Source organism: Staurois parvus, unplaced genomic scaffold, assembly GCF_062004578.1.
Source record: "Staurois parvus isolate SC_StPar_1 unplaced genomic scaffold, SC_StPar_1.0 ptg000696l, whole genome shotgun sequence".
NCBI lineage: Eukaryota > Metazoa > Chordata > Amphibia > Anura > Ranidae > Staurois > Staurois parvus.
In genome coordinates, this window is record NW_028318492.1 from 6,020,089 (window position 1) to 6,039,214 (window position 19,126).

General features: G+C 48.4%; 1 protein-coding gene across 1 annotated transcript in view; it reads left to right on the forward strand.

Moving 5' to 3' along the window:
- Positions 1-19,126, forward strand: part of CFAP47 (cilia and flagella associated protein 47) — a 772,366-nt gene that overhangs the window by 466,075 nt on the left and 287,165 nt on the right. Inside the window, exon 47 of the mRNA XM_089653003.1 lies at positions 11,130-11,326. Coding sequence (XP_089509129.1) covers positions 11,130-11,326 — 197 coding nt within the window. The remainder of the gene's footprint in view (positions 1-11,129; positions 11,327-19,126) is intronic.

Here is a 19,126-nt window from a genome sequence, read left to right on the forward strand (position 1 = left end):
GAGACCTGAAAGTGGCACATGGCAGAGTGTGGCGATGGAGACAGCAGCAATGGGAGGCCGTACAGGGACCCATGACAGACTCTGGACCTGGCAGCAGCATGAGGAGGCGGTATATAGGGGCCCATGGCAGATTAGGGGCCTGGCAGCAGCTATGGGAGGCCCTTAATCTGCCAGCACCCTATGTCAAAAAATTCTACACACCAGCAGTGTGAGGAGACCTGAAAGTGGCACATGGCATGAGAGACTCTGGACCTGGCAGCAGCATGAGGAAGCGGTATATAGGGGCCCATGGCAGATTAGGGGCCTGGCAGCAGCTATGGGAGGCCCTTAATCTGCCAGCACCCTATGTCAAAAAATTCTACACACCAGCAGTGTGTGAGGAGACCTGAAAGTGGCACATGGCAGAGTGTGGCGATGGATACAGCAGCAATGGGAGGCCGTACAGGGACCCATGACAGACTCTGGACCTGGCAGCAGCATGAGGAGGCGGTATATAGGGGCCCATGGCAGATTAGGGGCCTGGCAGCAGCTATGGGAGGCCCTTAATCTGCCAGCACCCTATGTCAAAAAATTCAACACACCAGCAGTGTGAGGAGACCTGAAAGAGGCACATGGCAGAGTGTGGCGATGGAGACAGCAGCAATGGGAGGCCGTACAGGGACCCATGACAGACTCTGGACCTGGCAGCAGCATGAGGAGGCGGTATATAGGGGCCTATGGCAGATTAGGGGCCTGGCAGCAGCTATGGGAGGCCCGTAATCTGCCAGCACCCTATGTCAAAAAATTCTACACACCAGCAGTGTGTGAGGAGACCTGAAAGTGGCACATGGCAGAGTGTGGCGATGGAGACAGCAGCAATGGGAGGCCATACAGGGACCCATGACAGACTCTGGACCTGGCAGCAGCATGAGGAGGCGGTATATAGGGGCCTATGGCAGATTAGGGGCCTGGCAGCAGCTATGGGAGGCCCGTAATCTGCCAGCACCCTATGTCAAAAAATTCTACACACCAGCAGTGTGAGGAGACCTGAAAGTGGCACATGGCATGAGAGACTCTGGACCTGGCAGCAGCATGAGGAAGCGGTATATAGGGGCCCATGGCAGATTAGGGGCCTGGCAGCAGCTATGGGAGGCCCTTAATCTGCCAGCACCCTATGTCAAAAAATTCTACACACCAGCAGTGTGTGAGGAGACCTGAAAGTGGCACATGGCAGAGTGTGGCGATGGAGACAGCAGCAATGGGAGGCCGTACAGGGACCCATGACAGACTCTGGACCTGGCAGCAGCATGAGGAGGCGGTATATAGGGGCCCATGGCAGATTAGGGGCCTGGCAGCAGCTATGGGAGGCCCTTAATCTGCCAGCACCCTATGTCAAAAAATTCTACACACCAGCAGTGTGAGGAGACCTGAAAGTGGCACATGGCATGAGAGACTCTGGACCTGGCAGCAGCATGAGGAAGCGGTATATAGGGGCCCATGGCAGATTAGGGGCCTGGCAGCAGCTATGGGAGGCCCTTAATCTGCCAGCACCCTATGTCAAAAAATTCTACACACCAGCAGTGTGTGAGGAGACCTGAAAGTGGCACATGGCAGAGTGTGGCGATGGAGACAGCAGCAATGGGAGGCCGTACAGGGACCCATGACAGACTCTGGACCTGGCAGCAGCATGAGGAGGCGGTATATAGGGGCCCATGGCAGATTAGGGGCCTGGCAGCAGCTATGGGAGGCCCTTAATCTGCCAGCACCCTATGTCAAAAAATTCTACACACCAGCAGTGTGTGAGGAGACCTGAAAGTGGCACATGGCAGAGTGTGGCGATGGAGACAGCAGCAATGGGAGGCCGTACAGGGACCCATGACAGACTCTGGACCTGGCAGCAGCATGAGGAGGCGGTATATAGGGGCCTATGGCAGATTAGGGGCCTGGCAGCAGCTATGGGAGGCCCTTAATCTGCCAGCACCCTATGTCAAAAAATTCTACACACCAGCAGTGTGTGAGGAGACCTGAAAGTGGCACATGGCAGAGTGTGGCGATGGAGACAGCAGCAATGGGAGGCCGTACAGGGACCCATGACAGACTCTGGACCTGGCAGCAGCATGAGGAGGCGGTATATAGGGGCCCATGGCAGATTAGGGGCCTGGCAGCAGCTATGGGAGGCCCTTAATCTGCCAGCACCCTATGTCAAAAAATTCTACACACCAGCAGTGTGTGAGGAGACCTGAAAGTGGCACATGGCAGAGTGTGGCGATGGAGACAGCAGCAATGGGAGGCCGTACAGGGACCCATGACAGACTCTGGACCTGGCAGCAGCATGAGGAGGCGGTATATAGGGGCCTATGGCAGATTAGGGGCCTGGCAGCAGCTATGGGAGGCCCTTAATCTGCCAGCACCCTATGTCAAAAAATTCTACACACCAGCAGTGTGAGGAGACCTGAAAGTGGCACATGGCATGAGAGACTCTGGACCTGGCAGCAGCATGAGGAAGCGGTATATAGGGGCCTATGGCAGATTAGGGGCCTGGCAGCAGCAATGGGAGGCCCATAATCTGCCAGCACCCTATGTCAAAAAATTCTACACACCAGCAGTGTGTGAGGAGACCTGAAAGTGGCACATGGCAGAGTGTGGCGATGGAGACAGCAGCAATGGGAGGCCGTACAGGGACCCATGACAGACTCTGGACCTGGCAGCAGCATGAGGAGGCGGTATATAGGGGCCCATGGCAGATTAGGGGCCTGGCAGCAGCTATGGGAGGCCCTTAATCTGCCAGCACCCTATGTCAAAAAATTCTACACACCAGCAGTGTGAGGAGACCTGAAAGTGGCACATGGCATGAGAGACTCTGGACCTGGCAGCAGCATGAGGAAGCGGTATATAGGGGCCTATGGCAGATTAGGGGCCTGGCAGCAGCTATAGGAGGCCCATAATCTGCCAGCACCCTATGTCAAAAAATTCTACACACCAGCAGTGTGTGAGGAGACCTCAAAGTGGCACATGTTTGAGGCATGATTCATGGCGGATTTAGTCAGTTGTGTCAGGAACTGGTGGTTTGAAATCCAGACTAATCCACGCCTGATTCATTTTCACAAACGTGAGTCTCTCCACACTTTGGGTGGACAGTCGTGTCCTCCGCGGAGTTACAATACCTCCTGCCGCACTAAACACGCGCTCCGATGCCACGCTACTGGCTGGGCATGACAGCCTTTCAAGGGCAAATTCAGCTAGTTGGGGCCAAAGGTCAAGTTTCGTTGCCCAGTAGTCAAGGGGATTGTCTACCTCGGTTGGCAGGGTGCTGTCCAAGTAGGCCCAAGCCTGTTGTTTGAGGTCCTGCTCCAGGTCCACCTGATGCTGCTGCTGCTGCTGCGGCTGGTTAGTAGTTTCCTCACTGCGCTGGTGAAGAAAGCTACTCATCATCGACTGCAGACTGAGGCAGCTGCTGCTGGTGGAGCTGCCACTGCTCCTACCACCCCACCCCTCCCCTGCTGCCATGGCAGCGGAACGCGAGCGCACAGGGCCCACAGTGTCTGAGGATGGACGTTGGCGCACAAAGGCAGAGACCAACTGACTACATAGGTGGTTTTTATAGTACGTTATTTTGGCCTCCCTCTCAGCAGGTGTGAAAAAGGCCACCATTTTGGAACGGTAGCGAGGGTCCAACAAGGTGGACAGCCAAAAGTCATCCCTCTGTCTGATGGTTATTATTCGGCTGTCGCTACGCAAGCAACCGAGCATGCTATGGGCCATTTGTGCCAAGGAATGCGAGGGACTCCCTGCCTCCATCTCCACAGCATACTGCCACGGTGCGTCTGGGTCCTCTGTCTCCTCCTCCTCCTCCTCTACCAGATGCTCCTGCTCCTCCACTCCTGTCCGCTGAGTGGAAAAACCACCCATTTCACTCAATAATTCCTGAGCACAAATGTCCTCCTCTACCTCCTCCTCTTCTTCCTGTCCTGCCCCCACAGGGGTCATGTGGCGTTGAGATCTGTGCGCCACGTCTACCGCACCCTGACCAGCCATTGTTAACAGCATTTGTTCAAGGACGTGCAACAGAGGAATGACGTCGTTCATCCCATAGTCCTGCCGACTCACGAATAGCGTGGCCTCCTCAAAGGGCCTGAGCAAGCGGCAGGTGTCATGCATGAGCTGCCAATGGCTGACATCGAAGTTACACAGGGGAGTACCTTTATCCGCTTGTAACATCAGGAAATCGGTGATGGCCTTTCGCTGTTCGTAAAGGCGGTCTAACATGTGTAGGGTTGAATTCCACCTTGTTGCAACGTCGCAGATCAGGCGATGCTGTGGAATTCCGTTCTGCCGCTGCAGCTCAAGGAGGGTGTGCTTTGCGGTGTAGGAATGGCTGAAATGCATGCAAAGTTTACGTGACATTTTAAGGATGTCTTGCAGTGGGATGGTGGATTTTAAGAACCGCTTGACAACCAGATTGAACACGTGAGCCATGCATGGCGCATGGCACAACCTTCCTTGACGCAGAGCAGACACCATGTTCTTTCCGTTGTCGGTCAACATGGTTCCGATTTTCAGTTTGCGCGGAGACAGCCATCTGTCGATTTCTCTGTTCATTACACTCAGAAGTTCCTCCCCTGTGTGACTACGTTCGCCAAGGCATACCAGGTGCAGAACAGCGTGACACCGTTGCGCCCTGCACATGTGATATGCCGGTCGGGTAATGGGACTTGGCACGGGGGTGGCGGCTGAGGACACGGCGGAAGAAGAGGTGGTAGAGGCGGACATCTTTGCCGGACCAAGGACGTGCAAACGTGGAGGCAAAAGCGGCGTGACCTGTCCAAGTTGCTGGTGCGGCTGTGACGGCACCACGTTCACCCAGTGGGCCGTAAATGACATGTACTGTCCCTGACCGTAGTTACAGCTCCACACGTCGGCGCTGCCGTGCACTTTGGCAGAGACCGACATGCTCAAAGACTGGCCCACCATGTCTTCTACATGTGAATGCAGGGCTGGCACTGCCTTTTTGGCGAAGAAATGACGGCTTGGCACTCTCCACCGCGGCGCGGCACAAGCCATCATTTCTCTGAAAGGTGCTGAGTCCACCACTTGGAAAGGGAGGGACTGCAGCACCAGCAACTTGGACAGGAGGACGTTCAGCTTTTGCACCGTCGGGTGCGTGCTCGCAAACTGTTGTCTCTTGGAAACGGATTCCAAGAAAGACTGCTGACGGAATCCGTGAAGAGGAGTAGCAGGAGAAGGAGCATCTGAACGAGCGGAAGATGCCAACGAGCGACAACTCCCCTCAGCAGAGGTGTTGGAGCCTTGACTGGCTGATGGAGGGCGATTGACGTCGGGTGACGGAGCAAGTAACGGAGCGGGTGATGGAGCGGGGGCTGGGGCGGGCAGAACCGCCGTATCTTTATCACGGTTTTCCCAGGCCACCAAATGGCGACGCTGCATATGCTGCCGCAACGCTGTAGTCCCAACATGGGCCCCCTGGCCACGCTTGACTTTCTGGCCACATAGTCGACATACGGCTACGTTTACTTCCTCGGGCGGCTTGACGAAAAATTGCCACACCGCCGAGTAGGAAACTTTGCCCCCGATACTCCTCACTGGCTGACTGCTGCTTCCTCCGTGCACACCGGCACCACTACTGGCCGTGGTGGTAGGCTGCAGTGGAGCTGGTGCTCTACTCCGTGGACGTTTGGCTCCACTGACACTGCTGCGACCCTGCTGCTGTCTCCTGGGCAACCCACCGACTGTTTTGCTCGCTGCCAAGCTGCCACCCTCTTCTCCTGATGATGCGGAAGAAATTGCCTGATGACGACGAGGCTGCCAAGTGCGATCAACCTCCTCATCATCAAGTAGGGTCTCCGCCTCACTACTAGCCCCCTCGGCTGCGTGTGGGTCAGGAGACAGACCTGTCTCTAGACCGGCTACCGAGCCACTCTCCTCGCCACTACTTCTTCGCCTGGCTGCTGAAAAGGCGGATGTCTCCCCCCGTTCCTGACCGCCCTCTGTTAGCTCTTCCTCACTGTACAGTGGGGCTGAGCCCACAGCATGCGATACTTCGCTTGGTGAGGGAACACCAAAGGACAGGGGCAGGTAGAGGACACGTGATTTCAGTGGGCTTGGTCCCGGGCCATGCCAACTAACGGTTGTGTCTGACGTACCCACCGACCGTTGGCTGTAGGTGTCAGAGGTGACCTGGGAAGAGGAAGACGACCGAGCCAACCAATCGACGACGGCAGGGTTGTCGGTGGAGACACGACCGCTGGATGACACCGGGAGCACTGGCCTCTGACTGCGAATAGTGCTGCCTCGACCCCTTCCTCTGCTGCCACGTCTGCTCGCTCCTAAAACATTGCCTCCTCTGCCACTCCTCTGCATGTTGTCTGACATACTCTTTAATTAAACGATTATGTGTCCCTGAGTAACAATTCTGTGTCCCTGAGTAACAATTCTGTGTCTGTGCGAGTAACAATTCTGTGGCCCTAAGTAACAGTTCTGTGGCCCTCAGTAACAATTCTGTGTCCCTGATTAACGTTTCTGTGGCCCCAAGTAACAGTTCTGTGGCCCTCAGTAACAATTCTGTGTCTGTGCGAGTAACAATTCTGTGGCCCTAAGTAAAGTTTCTGTGGCCCTAAGTAACAATTCTCTGGCACTCAGTAACAATTCTGTCTGTCCCTGAGTAACAATTCTCTGGCACTCAGTAACAATTCTGTCTGTCCCTGAGTAAAAATTCTGTGGCCCTAAGTAAAGTTTCTGGGGCCCTGAGTAACAATTATCTGGCACTCCGTAACAATTCTGTCTGTCCCTGAGTAACAATTCTCTGGCGCTCAGTAACAATTCTGTCTGTCCCTGAGTAAAAATTCTCTGGCCCTAAGTAATGTTTCTGTGGCCCTGAGTAACAATTCTCTGGCACTCCGTAACAATTCTGTCTGTCCCTGAGTAACAATTCTCTGGCACTCAGTAACAATTCTGTCTGTCCCTGAGTAAAAATTCTGTGGCCCTAATTAAAGTTTCTGTGGCCCTAAGTAACAATTCTCTGGCACTCAGTAACAATTCTGTCTGTCCCTGAGTAACAATTCTCTGGCACTCGGTAACAATTCTGTCTGTCCCTGAGTAACAATTCTCTGGCACTCCGTAACAATTCTGTCTGTCCCTGAGTAACAATTCTCTGGCACTCAGTAACAATTCTGTCTGTCCCTGAGTAAAAATTCTGTGGCCCTAAGTAAAGTTTCTGTGGCCCTGAGTAACAATTCTCTGGCACTCCGTAACAATTCTGTCTGTCCCTGAGTAACAATTCTCTGGCACTCAGTAACAATTCTGTCTGTCCCTGAGTAAAAATTCTGTGGCCCTAATTAAAGTTTCTGTGGCCCTAAGTAACAATTCTCTGGCACTCAGTAACAATTCTGTCTGTCCCTGAGTAACAATTCTCTGGCACTCGGTAACAATTCTGTCTGTCCCTGAGTAACAATTCTCTGGCACTCAGTAACAATTCTGTCTGTCCCTGAGTAAAAATTCTGTGGCCCTAATTAAAGTTTCTGTGGCCCTAAGTAACAATTCTCTGGCACTCAGTAACAATTCTGTCTGTCCCTGAGTAACAATTCTCTGGCACTCGGTAACAATTCTGTCTGTCCCTGAGTAAAAATTCTGTGGCCCTAATTAAAGTTTCTGTGGCCCTAAGTAACAATTCTCTGGCACTCAGTAACAATTCTGTCTGTCCCTGAGTAACAATTCTCTGGCACTCAGTAACAATTCTGTCTGTCCCTGAGTAAAAATTCTGTGGCCCTAAGTAAAGTTTCTGGGGCCCTGAGTAACAATTATCTGGCACTCAGTAACAATTCTGTCTGTCCCTGAGTAACAATTCTCTGGCACTCAGTAACAATTCTGTCTGTCCCTGAGTAACAATTCTCTGGCACTCAGTAACAATTCTGTCTGTCCCTGAGTAAAAATTCTGTGGCCCTAAGTAAAGTTTCTGTGGCCCTGAGTAACAATTCTCTGGCACTCCGTAACAATTCTGTCTGTCCCTGAGTAACAATTCTCTGGCACTCAGTAACAATTCTGTCTGTCCCTGAGTAAAAATTCTGTGGCCCTAATTAAAGTTTCTGTGGCCCTAAGTAACAATTCTCTGGCACTCAGTAACAATTCTGTCTGTCCCTGAGTAACAATTCTCTGGCACTCGGTAACAATTCTGTCTGTCCCTGAGTAACAATTCTCTGGCACTCAGTAACAATTCTGTCTGTCCCTGAGTAAAAATTCTGTGGCCCTAAGTAAAGTTTCTGTGGCCCTAAGTAACAATTCTCTGGCACTCCGTAACAATTCTGTCTGTCCCTGAGTAACAATTCTCTGGCACTCAGTAACAATTCTGTCTGTCCCTGAGTAAAAATTCTGTGGCCCTAAGTAAAGTTTCTGTGGCCCTGAGTAACAATTCTCTGGCACTCCGTAACAATTCTGTCTGTCCCTGAGTAACAATTCTCTGGCACTCAGTAACAATTCTGTCTGTCCCTGAGTAAAAATTCTGTGGCCCTAATTAAAGTTTCTGTGGCCCTAAGTAACAATTCTCTGGCACTCAGTAACAATTCTGTCTGTCCCTGAGTAACAATTCTCTGGCACTCAGTAACAATTCTGTCTGTCCCTGAGTAAAAATTCTGTGGCCCTAAGTAAAGTTTCTGGGGCCCTGAGTAACAATTATCTGGCACTCAGTAACAATTCTGTCTGTCCCTGAGTAACAATTCTCTGGCACTCAGTAACAATTCTGTCTGTCCCTGAGTAACAATTCTCTGGCACTCAGTAACAATTCTGTCTGTCCCTGAGTAAAAATTCTGTGGCCCTAAGTAAAGTTTCTGTGGCCCTGAGTAACAATTCTCTGGCACTCCGTAACAATTCTGTCTGTCCCTGAGTAACAATTCTCTGGCACTCAGTAACAATTCTGTCTGTCCCTGAGTAAAAATTCTGTGGCCCTAATTAAAGTTTCTGTGGCCCTAAGTAACAATTCTCTGGCACTCAGTAACAATTCTGTCTGTCCCTGAGTAACAATTCTCTGGCACTCGGTAACAATTCTGTCTGTCCCTGAGTAACAATTCTCTGGCACTCAGTAACAATTCTGTCTGTCCCTGAGTAAAAATTCTGTGGCCCTAATTAAAGTTTCTGTGGCCCTAAGTAACAATTCTCTGGCACTCAGTAACAATTCTGTCTGTCCCTGAGTAACAATTCTCTGGCACTCAGTAACAATTCTGTCTGTCCCTGAGTAAAAATTCTGTGGCCCTAAGTAAAGTTTCTGTGGCCCTGAGTAACAATTCTCTGGCACTCCGTAACAATTCTGTCTGTCCCTGAGTAACAATTCTCTGGCACTCAGTAACAATTCTGTCTGTCCCTGAGTAAAAATTCTGTGGCCCTAATTAAAGTTTCTGTGGCCCTAAGTAACAATTCTCTGGCACTCAGTAACAATTCTGTCTGTCCCTGAGTAACAATTCTCTGGCACTCGGTAACAATTCTGTCTGTCCCTGAGTAACAATTCTCTGGCACTCAGTAACAATTCTGTCTGTCCCTGAGTAAAAATTCTGTGGCCCTAATTAAAGTTTCTGTGACCCTAAGTAACAATTCTCTGGCACTCAGTAACAATTCTGTCTGTCCCTGAGTAACAATTCTCTGGCACTCCGTAACAATTCTGTCTGTCCCTGAGTAACAATTCTCTGGCACTCCGTAACAATTCTGTCTGTCCCTGAGTATGAATTCTGTGGCCCTAACTAGCGTTTCTTTGTCCCTAAGTAACAGTTCTGTGGCCCTCAGTAACAGTTCTGTGTCTGTGCAAGTAACAATTCTGTGTCTGTGCGAGTAACAATTCTGTGGCCCTAAGTAACAGTTCTGTGGCCTTCAGTAACAATTCTGTGTCTGTGCGAGTAACAATTCTGTGTCTGTGCGAGTAACAATTCTGTGGCCCTAAGTAAAGTTTCTGTGGCCCTAAGTAACAATTCTCTGGCACTCAGTAACAATTCTGTCTGTCCCTGAGTAACAATTCTCTGGCACTCAGTAACAATTCTGTCTGTCCCTGAGTAAAAATTCTGTGGCCCTAAGTAAAGTTTCTGTGGCCCTGAGTAACAATTCTCTGGCACTCAGTAACAATTCTGTCTGTCCCTGAGTAACAATTCTCTGGCACTCAGTAACAATTCTGTCTGTCCCTGAGTAAAAATTCTGTGGCCCTAATTAAAGTTTCTGTGGCCCTAAGTAACAATTCTCTGGCACTCAGTAACAATTCTGTCTGTCCCTGAGTAACAATTCTCTGGCACTCAGTAACAATTCTGTCTGTCCCTGAGTAACAATTCTGTGGCCCTAATAACGTTTCTGTGGCCCTAAGTAACAATTCTCTGGCACTGAGTAACAATTCTGTCTGTCCCTGATTATGAATTCTGTGGCCCTAACTAGCGTTTCTTTGTCCCTAAATAACGATTCTGTGGCCCTCATTAACAAGTCTGTGTCCCTGAGTAATGGTTCTCTGTCCCTAAGTAACTTTTCTCTGTCCCCAATTGTTGTTTCTGTGGCCCTAACTCTGTCCCTGTCCCTAGTACAGAGCGGTCTGCCTCTGTTCAATAACTGCAGGCAAATGAAGAATTCCAAAATGGCCGCTATTTATAGCTCGACCATTACACAGTGCTGGCTGGCTGGCTGCTGATAGGCTGATGCGATCACATGTAGTTGAGGAATGCATTATGGGTCAGCGCGCCTTCCCAGACATCCCCGCTCCGTCGCCGCACATGTCAGCCGCCATTTTCTGAAAAATTTCGATTCGCGCGTCCGAATTAGGCTATTTTTCGGATTCGGCACGAATCGAAATTTTTCCGATATTCGACTCGAATTCCACTTCGGATACTTCGATTCGCTCATCTCTAATTGTAATGTTTGAGTATCTATGCCAAATCTACATTATTACTTATAATTGCATTTGATATACAAATTAAAATTAAAAGTACGGGTATATATCTAAAAAATGGCAGTTTCTATGCTAATGTGTCACACATAGTGTCTACATTTTGTTTGACGAATGAATAACCTGGATCATGATGGGGAAGTGTGATAAATTGTGTATATTTCATGCCATATTTGCAGTAAGTATTAAATCTGGATGAATAATGTACCTCATTTGTTTCTTTTTTTTCTAGATAAAGAAAATGGTATTTCATTCCCACTGAAATTTGTCCCTGAAAAACCTGGCCGATATACCTGCAAGATTTTGCTTCATTCCTCTCATGATGTACGAGTTTATATGATCGAGTGTGTCGTCAATCCAAGCAGCTCAGAAACAGAGTTTGAATTTATTACCCCGGCTGGTGAAGCACTGATACAAGATATTCCAATAGTAAGTTACATCACATGGCTTCATTATGTACACTTTTACAATGTATCCTTCTTGATGACTGGGCTTCAATCTTTTGTGGCTGATGAAGTGTTTTGATATCACAATGTTTGATATTTAGTTATGAATTCTGCTGCATGTCAGACATTTGTTTCAAGACTAAGAAACCTTGCAAGGGACATGAATATGAACACTTGAGGCATGCCATGCAATAGATCTTAGTTATCTGATGTAAAATTACAAGCCACTCTAAACATACACCATAAATTGTGAGTTGTGGTTGGATCATCTCTTTTAGAGCATACCCATAGTTTCAGAGGCAATTAACTTCCAGTTTCTGTTTTCCAGTGGTGAATGTTTTAGAAAACTGTGAAAGTATCACTTTCAAGACTTATCACATACAACTTCTAGTCGTGTGTACCATCTTTTAGGGTGCCATGTTTACCTTAGACCCAATCCATATATTCAAATGTGAAGAGTTGGTATAAAACAGCAACTGAAAATGCTGTGAACAATAGATTGGTGGAAAGTGTATGGTATATCTTCAGAGCTCTGCATAGTATTTTGTACATTGAACAGAATTCAAACAACATTGCAGAGTCTGTGGTCAACTTCAGGTGTGACAGGCTTAACTCTTGTGCAGCATTTTGAACTATATTGGGGGTGACACCAGATTTGTTCTCAGTCTAACCACTTTATTGTGATCAATGTCTTACGAACAAGACAGGTCAGTGGATGCCATCTTTGAGAATGCCAGGCTTTGGGAGGGAAATAGCAGTACTACATCTTTAGTAAGGGCATTATCCAACATTCTTCAAAGCCGCACAGTTTGTTATTTGCTGCAGACCCTCTTTACCTGCATAGTGATTTTTTTGGTGAAGGTCACCTTTTAAACCTAGTCACCTATGAAATCTGCTTGTGAAAAAGTCTTCCTGGGCGCGGCCGGCGGGACGGACATGTCTCCCTGAGGCTCCGCCACACTGCAGGGAAGCCAGCCGCCCGATCCTGACCCGCACCGTCACATAAACGGCTCTGGTTGCCGTAGCAACCCCCCTGCCACATGCCAGCATGGTCAGGGGAGCATCCTGGCACCAAGCTCCACCACCCAGCAAACCTAATTAGGAGGCCCTAGCACGAGCCTCCTCCAAGATGGCCACCGCACCCTTTCCTGGCAGCAAGCAGGCATCACAGAATTTTGCAGCCCTGCAGACAGAGCAACCAAGCCATCCCTACACATCTGAGGGTGAGTCTGATGTTGACCCAGAGACCCCCATACATGCTTCAACCCCTGATCTTACTACTCCTGACCTTCTCATGCGCTTTGAGAAAATGCTGCACAAAGCAATGAAACAGACCTCTGACTGCATCACAGAGAAGCTGTCCAGAGAAATCCGCGAACTTGGGCAATGCACTGCTGACCTGGAACAGAGAGTGGACGACCTTGACGCCTCATGTCAGACACATGCAGATGACCTTGACCTTTTGATTGATGAAAATGTGACACTGCAAACGCGTCTAGAGGACTTTGAGAATCGGGCTAGGCGCTCAAATGTGCAAATCCGTGGCCTTCCTAAGTTGGTTATTGACGTCCAATCAGCTGTCACAGCGTTATTCCAAGAGCTCACCCCAGCTATTCCGATAGAACGCCTAGAAAAATGGAAAGGGTTCACAGTGCACTAGCTCCAAGACGCACCGGCGGTCTACCACACGATATCATAGCCAAGCTCCACTTCTTTCGCACTAAAAAGCAACTTCTACAAGCTGCCCGAATGCAGAATCCCTCACATTCCAGGGCCACACCTACCAGCTTTTCCAAGACCTCTGTTCCACTACCATCACTCACCAAGCGAAGGGCCATGAAACCACATCTACAAGCGTTCCAACAGCATGGCATTCCATACAAATGGAGCTTTCCCTTCGCAGTGCATTTCCGTTACCAGGCCCGAGACTACATCTGCAAGAAGCCTGATGAATTGCATAACACCCTGCGGAACCTCCAGCTGCACCCTCAATCAACACCAGCAGAAAGTTCCAGATGGAGATCAGCCTCATGCTCACCGCAGAAATCCCGCCCGCCACACCTCACCAACAGTCAACTCAACACCCAAAAACGAGGACGTTTTTCATCACCTGCTCCATCTCCACAAGATTCCATGGACTGAATCTCACCAGTCATCCTTCACCCTACAGCTTACACACAACAGAGTGGGACTCTGATACTACCATAGTTGACACCCATGGTGTCTGTTCCTCTCACCCCTCACTTAGATGCAGACGCTAAGCATCCGTATCCTTATATTAGCCCTTAGGGCTCATACTGTCCTTTTGGCCTCCTTTTTGTTCCCCCTTTTTCTCTCTCAATGTTTCAACATATACTGAGGAAAACTTTCTTGATGCCCCGTTTATTACAGGCCATCCTATTCTTTTGCCTCTACTGTTAAGTGCTTGTTGTGCCTTATATGCTACCTGTTGGTCTAATTTTTAAATGCTTATGTTTGAACTTATGTACGGGATCCTTGGTTCTAGCGGCACGGAAGATTTCATCCTCCCATCTCTGCTGACCTACCTGGATGGCCAATGCCGCCCGAGCCCAGGACCCTCTGACTCTCCTGTTTGCCAATCCTGATGTTCTTTATTCCCCCAGGATCGCATTGCGGCACTCACCACTAGCCCCTCTGGTATCGCGTTTTTGATACAACTCTGGCTATTACTGCACCCCAGACCATTTCCGGGTGATTCCGGGGACCACCTCCTTGCCCTAGTATGGTCCACTATATTCCTCTCCCGATACCCTTCCCTATCTCTGTCCTCTCCCTTTCCCCCCTACATGACTCCACATCTCTGCCTGGCTCCTTGTCCCTCTCCACAGTCTCATACCTAGACTGCCAGATTCCCTTCCAACTGGTACCATCTTACTATCTGATTCACCACACGCTCTCCCCATGGGTTCCTTAAATATTCTCACCCTGAATGTTCAGGGCCTTAATATACCGCAGAAGCACAACAAAGCATTCCACTCCTTTGCTTCATACAAAGCCCATTCAGTCTGACTTCAAGAGACGCACTATTCTCCCTCCTCAACTCCCAAATTCTTTAGCCCCCGTTACCCACAGGTCTATACAGCCTCTGCCGCTACCAAACGCAGAGGGGTACTCATTGCCTTCCACCGTACGACGCCATTCACACTACATACTGAGATTAGAGACCCTGAAGGTCGTTATCTCCTGCTAACTGGGCAACTTCTTGACTTTGAAGTCACCATCGCAACGTATTGCGCCCCAAACCAAGGTCCCTTGCCATTTCTTTCCCACCTACTGTTAGTCTGTGGAGATTCAAACTGCACGATATGCCCCTTCCTAGACAAGTCCCCCCAACCTCCCCCTCTGCCCCCCTCCAAACAAACCCTCCATGCCATATTACAACGTTACTCCGTGATAGATACCTGGAGAGAACTCAAACCGATAAAACGCCAATACACCTTCTATTCCCATCCTCATAAGACATTCTCAAGAATAGATTACATCTTTATGACTGCTAGCTCTTCCCCCCAAATACTGGCCTCCTAAATTCTCCCAATTCCCTGGTTGGACCACTGTGCTGTGCTTACTTCCATTGCCTCTTTGGTCCCATCCCACGCTGATCCCTCCAGGATCATCAACAAAAATTTCCTAGCAAACCTGACACACTGCTCGGATATCGAAACCGCGCTCAAAGACTACCTATCTCTAAACCAAACTCCAGACATCTCCCCTCTCCTTCTTTGGGAAGCGCATAAACCTGTACTCCGTGGGTTCTGCATTAGTAAAACATCCTTCTTAAACAAAGAAAAGAGATGACAACGCCTTCTCCTAGAACAGACATATGACCAATCCCATCAAGCCTTCCAGGCGACCCCTTCCCCTGCCAACCGAGAAGTCCTTGAACAATCTCGACTGGCCCTTGATCTTCTCCTTACGGATCAGGCTGAGCTTTCTCTCCGTAGATCCCGACATAAATATTATACAAAGCCAATAAACCTGGTACCTTTTTAGCGCTTTCACTCCATAGGCTTGACCAGATTACCAAACCCATTCGACTACGCACCTCTTCTGATAACCTCACTAGTAATCCGGAATGCATTCTACACGTTTTCTACAAGCATCTCTCACGACTCTGTTCTTCTTCCACACCCTTCGACTGTTCCCAGGCTGACACCCTCTTGGCTCCTCTCACCTTTCCTCTCACCTTTCACCTTTCCTAAACTCTCGGAACATCAATTAACAGCGTTAGAGTACCCCATCACCACAACTGAAACCCTAAATGCTATTAAACTCTTTAAGCCCCGTAAACGCCCAGGACCGCCACATATTACAAAAAATTTGCCCACCTCCTCACGCCTGTACTAACTAATGCCTTCAATGCCATATTATAGGGCCAAACCTTTAACCCAGACACAGTGCAAGCCAACATCTCGATGATCCCATGATCCCAAAACCGAACTCAGACGACACGCAATGGTCCAACTATAGGCCAATTTCCCTCCTCAATATAGACATCAAATTGCTAGCTAAAATCTTAGCCACACGCCTCAACTTGTGTATAGGGTCTTTAATTCATAATGACCAAGCGGGCTTTATACCAACTCGTCAAGCCGGAGACAACGTCTGATGCGCAACTCTTTTAGCACGCATAGTTCAATCTCGCAATATTCCTGCCTGTTTCCTGTCCTTGGACATCCGGAAGGCATTTGATACAGTTTCGTGGCCATACCTGCACTATATTCTGTGTCAATGGGGCTTAGGCCCTCATTTTTTAACCTGGATCTTCTCCCTCTATTGCGAACCCTCGGCCAGAATTAAGTATCTTGGACATCGGTCTGCTCAGTTCCCAGTTTTACGTGGCACTAAACAGGGCTGCCCCCTGTCCCCTCTACTCTTTGCCTTAGCCATAGAACCGCTGGCCCTTCTGATTAGGACCAACCCGGATGTTCGTGAACTCGAGATAGCCACCCTCCACAAATTGTGTCTATTTGCGGACGATGTCTTACTCTTCCTCACCTCCCCTTTGACATCTTCTCCTACTCTCCCTTGGCTCCTCGATAGGTTCGGCTCATTCTCAGGCCTTCAAATTAACCCCCAGAAGTCAATAGCACTCAATATTTCCCTCCCCCCTAATGATCTGGCCCACTTGAAACAGATACTTCTGTTCTCCTGGTCACAAAGTTCTATTCCCTTCTTGGGTATAAAACTAACCCCAAATATTTCGAATCTCTACACCGCCAATTACTCCCCCATGTTAGCCCATCTTACGGCGCTTATGACCAAATAGTCCTCTTTACCACTGGCTTGGTTAGGCAGAATAGCAGTCATGAAGATGTCAATTCTCTCCAAAATTTTATACCTCTTCAAAGTTTTCCCAATCCCAGTACCCACCCATTATCTTCATACCTTACAGCACCGCATTTTTTCCTACGTCTGGGGCAAGGTTCGCCCCATGTACCCCGCTCTACCCTATATAACCCCAAACTTAATGGCGGACTCGGTCTCCCAGATATCAGTAAATACTACCAAGCGGCACACATAGCACAATTACTGAAATATCATGCTTCCTACGAAATCCCACAATGGGGTATCCTTGAATCTATAGAGTGTGACCCCTTATCTACTGCTAACCTGCTATGGTTAAGACCAATTGACCGCCATTCGGTTACTAACCCCATCACTTCTCACTTTCTGCTTCTTTGGGATAAACTGAAATCCCGCTATCTTCTACAGTCGCCACATAATCCTCTACTCTCATATCTCCGAAACCCAGCCTTTCCCCCGGGCCTGGTCCTCACCGTATGTATTCAATCACTGGACCTCAGCCAACCTCATCCGGTCCCACCATTTCATGCTCAGGAACAAATTTAAACCCTTTACCTCACTACGTGAAACTCATGAACTCCCAGCTTTCAAATTATTTCGGTATCTACAACTGAAACATTTCTATGCTCCATACACCACAGCAAACAGTCTAATGAACACCATGTTCCCATTTGAACGGGCCTGTCACGAAGTTCCCCATAGACAAGGCCTCATCTAATATTTGTACTCCCTCCTCACAACTTCGACCACTACGTCTCCTCCCTCATACATACGCAAACGACCTTGGCCGGAAACTAGACCCTTCTGATTGGGACCACATCTGGTCCAATACTAAATCGTCATCGCAAAATATTGTAGCCCTAGAAACCAACTACAAAGTCCTGACTCGTTGGTACCTAGTCCCAGCAAGAATAGCGAAGTATACCCCTAACTATTTGCTTTAGAGGCTGTGCGTACCTGGGCATACATTTCCATATATGGTGGGACTGCCCGATTGTTGAAGTCTTCTGGGCGGATGTGTTTAGTATAATATCTAAATTTAGCAAAAAACTCTCCAACCAAACCCGACCACCGCGCTGCTCAACCTACGCCCCCCTGGTGTCACAAACTCAAAATTCCAACTTATCCTACAAGTTACTACAGCAGCCAAGCAGGTCATAGCTAAATCTTGGAAATCTCCCTCACTATGCATTGCAGTGGATAAAAATAAAGTCACCCAGGCTATGATCCACGCCAAGGTAGAAGCCACAATCTTAGATACCATCCCTAAATTCAAGAAAGTTTGGAACCCCTGGGTAGAGCATTTCCTCCCACCAAACTTTGACGACTCGCTTCTCAACCTGTAATAAATATCCCAAGCTACTTTGGTACCACTCCTTACCATTCTCACATTCCCCTCCATTTACTGCTACTAACCGTGGAGTCACCTACCCCTTCTTACCCCTCCCCTCTTACCCTCTGACCTTCCCAACCTGCCCCCCCTCCACTTTTTTTTTTGTTCTTTTCCCTTTTTATTATCCCCCCCCCATTCATATGGTATAACTTTATCCTTTCCTATATTATGATTCCCCTACGCTACATTGGGGAGCGTGCATATCTATTTGTCAAAACTTCGTATGTACCAAAGTAATGGCTTCTACCATCTTCTATTCCCTAAAACTGTTACTTTATCACTACAACCGCCATCCCCTCCCCTTTCTTGTAAAGTCTTTGTTGTCATTGGTGCCTATTTTTGTACTTATGCAATTTTCTGTTTAATAAATGTATATCCCCATTTCCCTTCTTTTCCCCCCTGTTGAAATTAATAAAATCTTTGAACACGAAAAAGTCTTCCTGTTTCCCCAATACATTGTTCTGAAGCTTCACTATTGGTTAGCAAGTCATGTTTGATAATGGGGCACAGTCTGTCATAAATGTCTTGGCATATTTGGATCACATCAATGATGCTACATGGCTTGCATTTAAGGCTCCATGCACACTGGGCGTTTTCTTAACGCTGGTAATGTTAGCTGTGTAAAGTCACGTTAAAAACGTGAGTTTTTCAGCTTTTTTTTAGCATTTTCGCATTAGCATTTTGCTGTGATTAGTGGCGTTTTCCCATGTTTTCCCGCATTTGCGTTTTTAGGATTTTTTGTGCTTTTTTACCCCCCCAAAATATGGGGGGTAAAAAAACATCCAAAAATGCCGGTTTGCGACGGTTTACCGTGTTTTGTTGCGTTTTTCAGCATTAGAGCATTTTTACAGCTAAGAAATCCTTTAGAAACCCACTAGTCCTGGGTTTTTTTCCAGCCAAAAAACGTCCTAGCCAAAAAATGTTGATTACAGTCTATGTGTGCATGGGCACATAAGATAACATGCTGGGGGGTTTACTAGCTGTAGAAAAAAACATCAAAAGCCAAAAACAGCAGCTGTAAAAATGTCAAGTGTGCATGGGAACAAAGCAGTCCACTGGAAAATC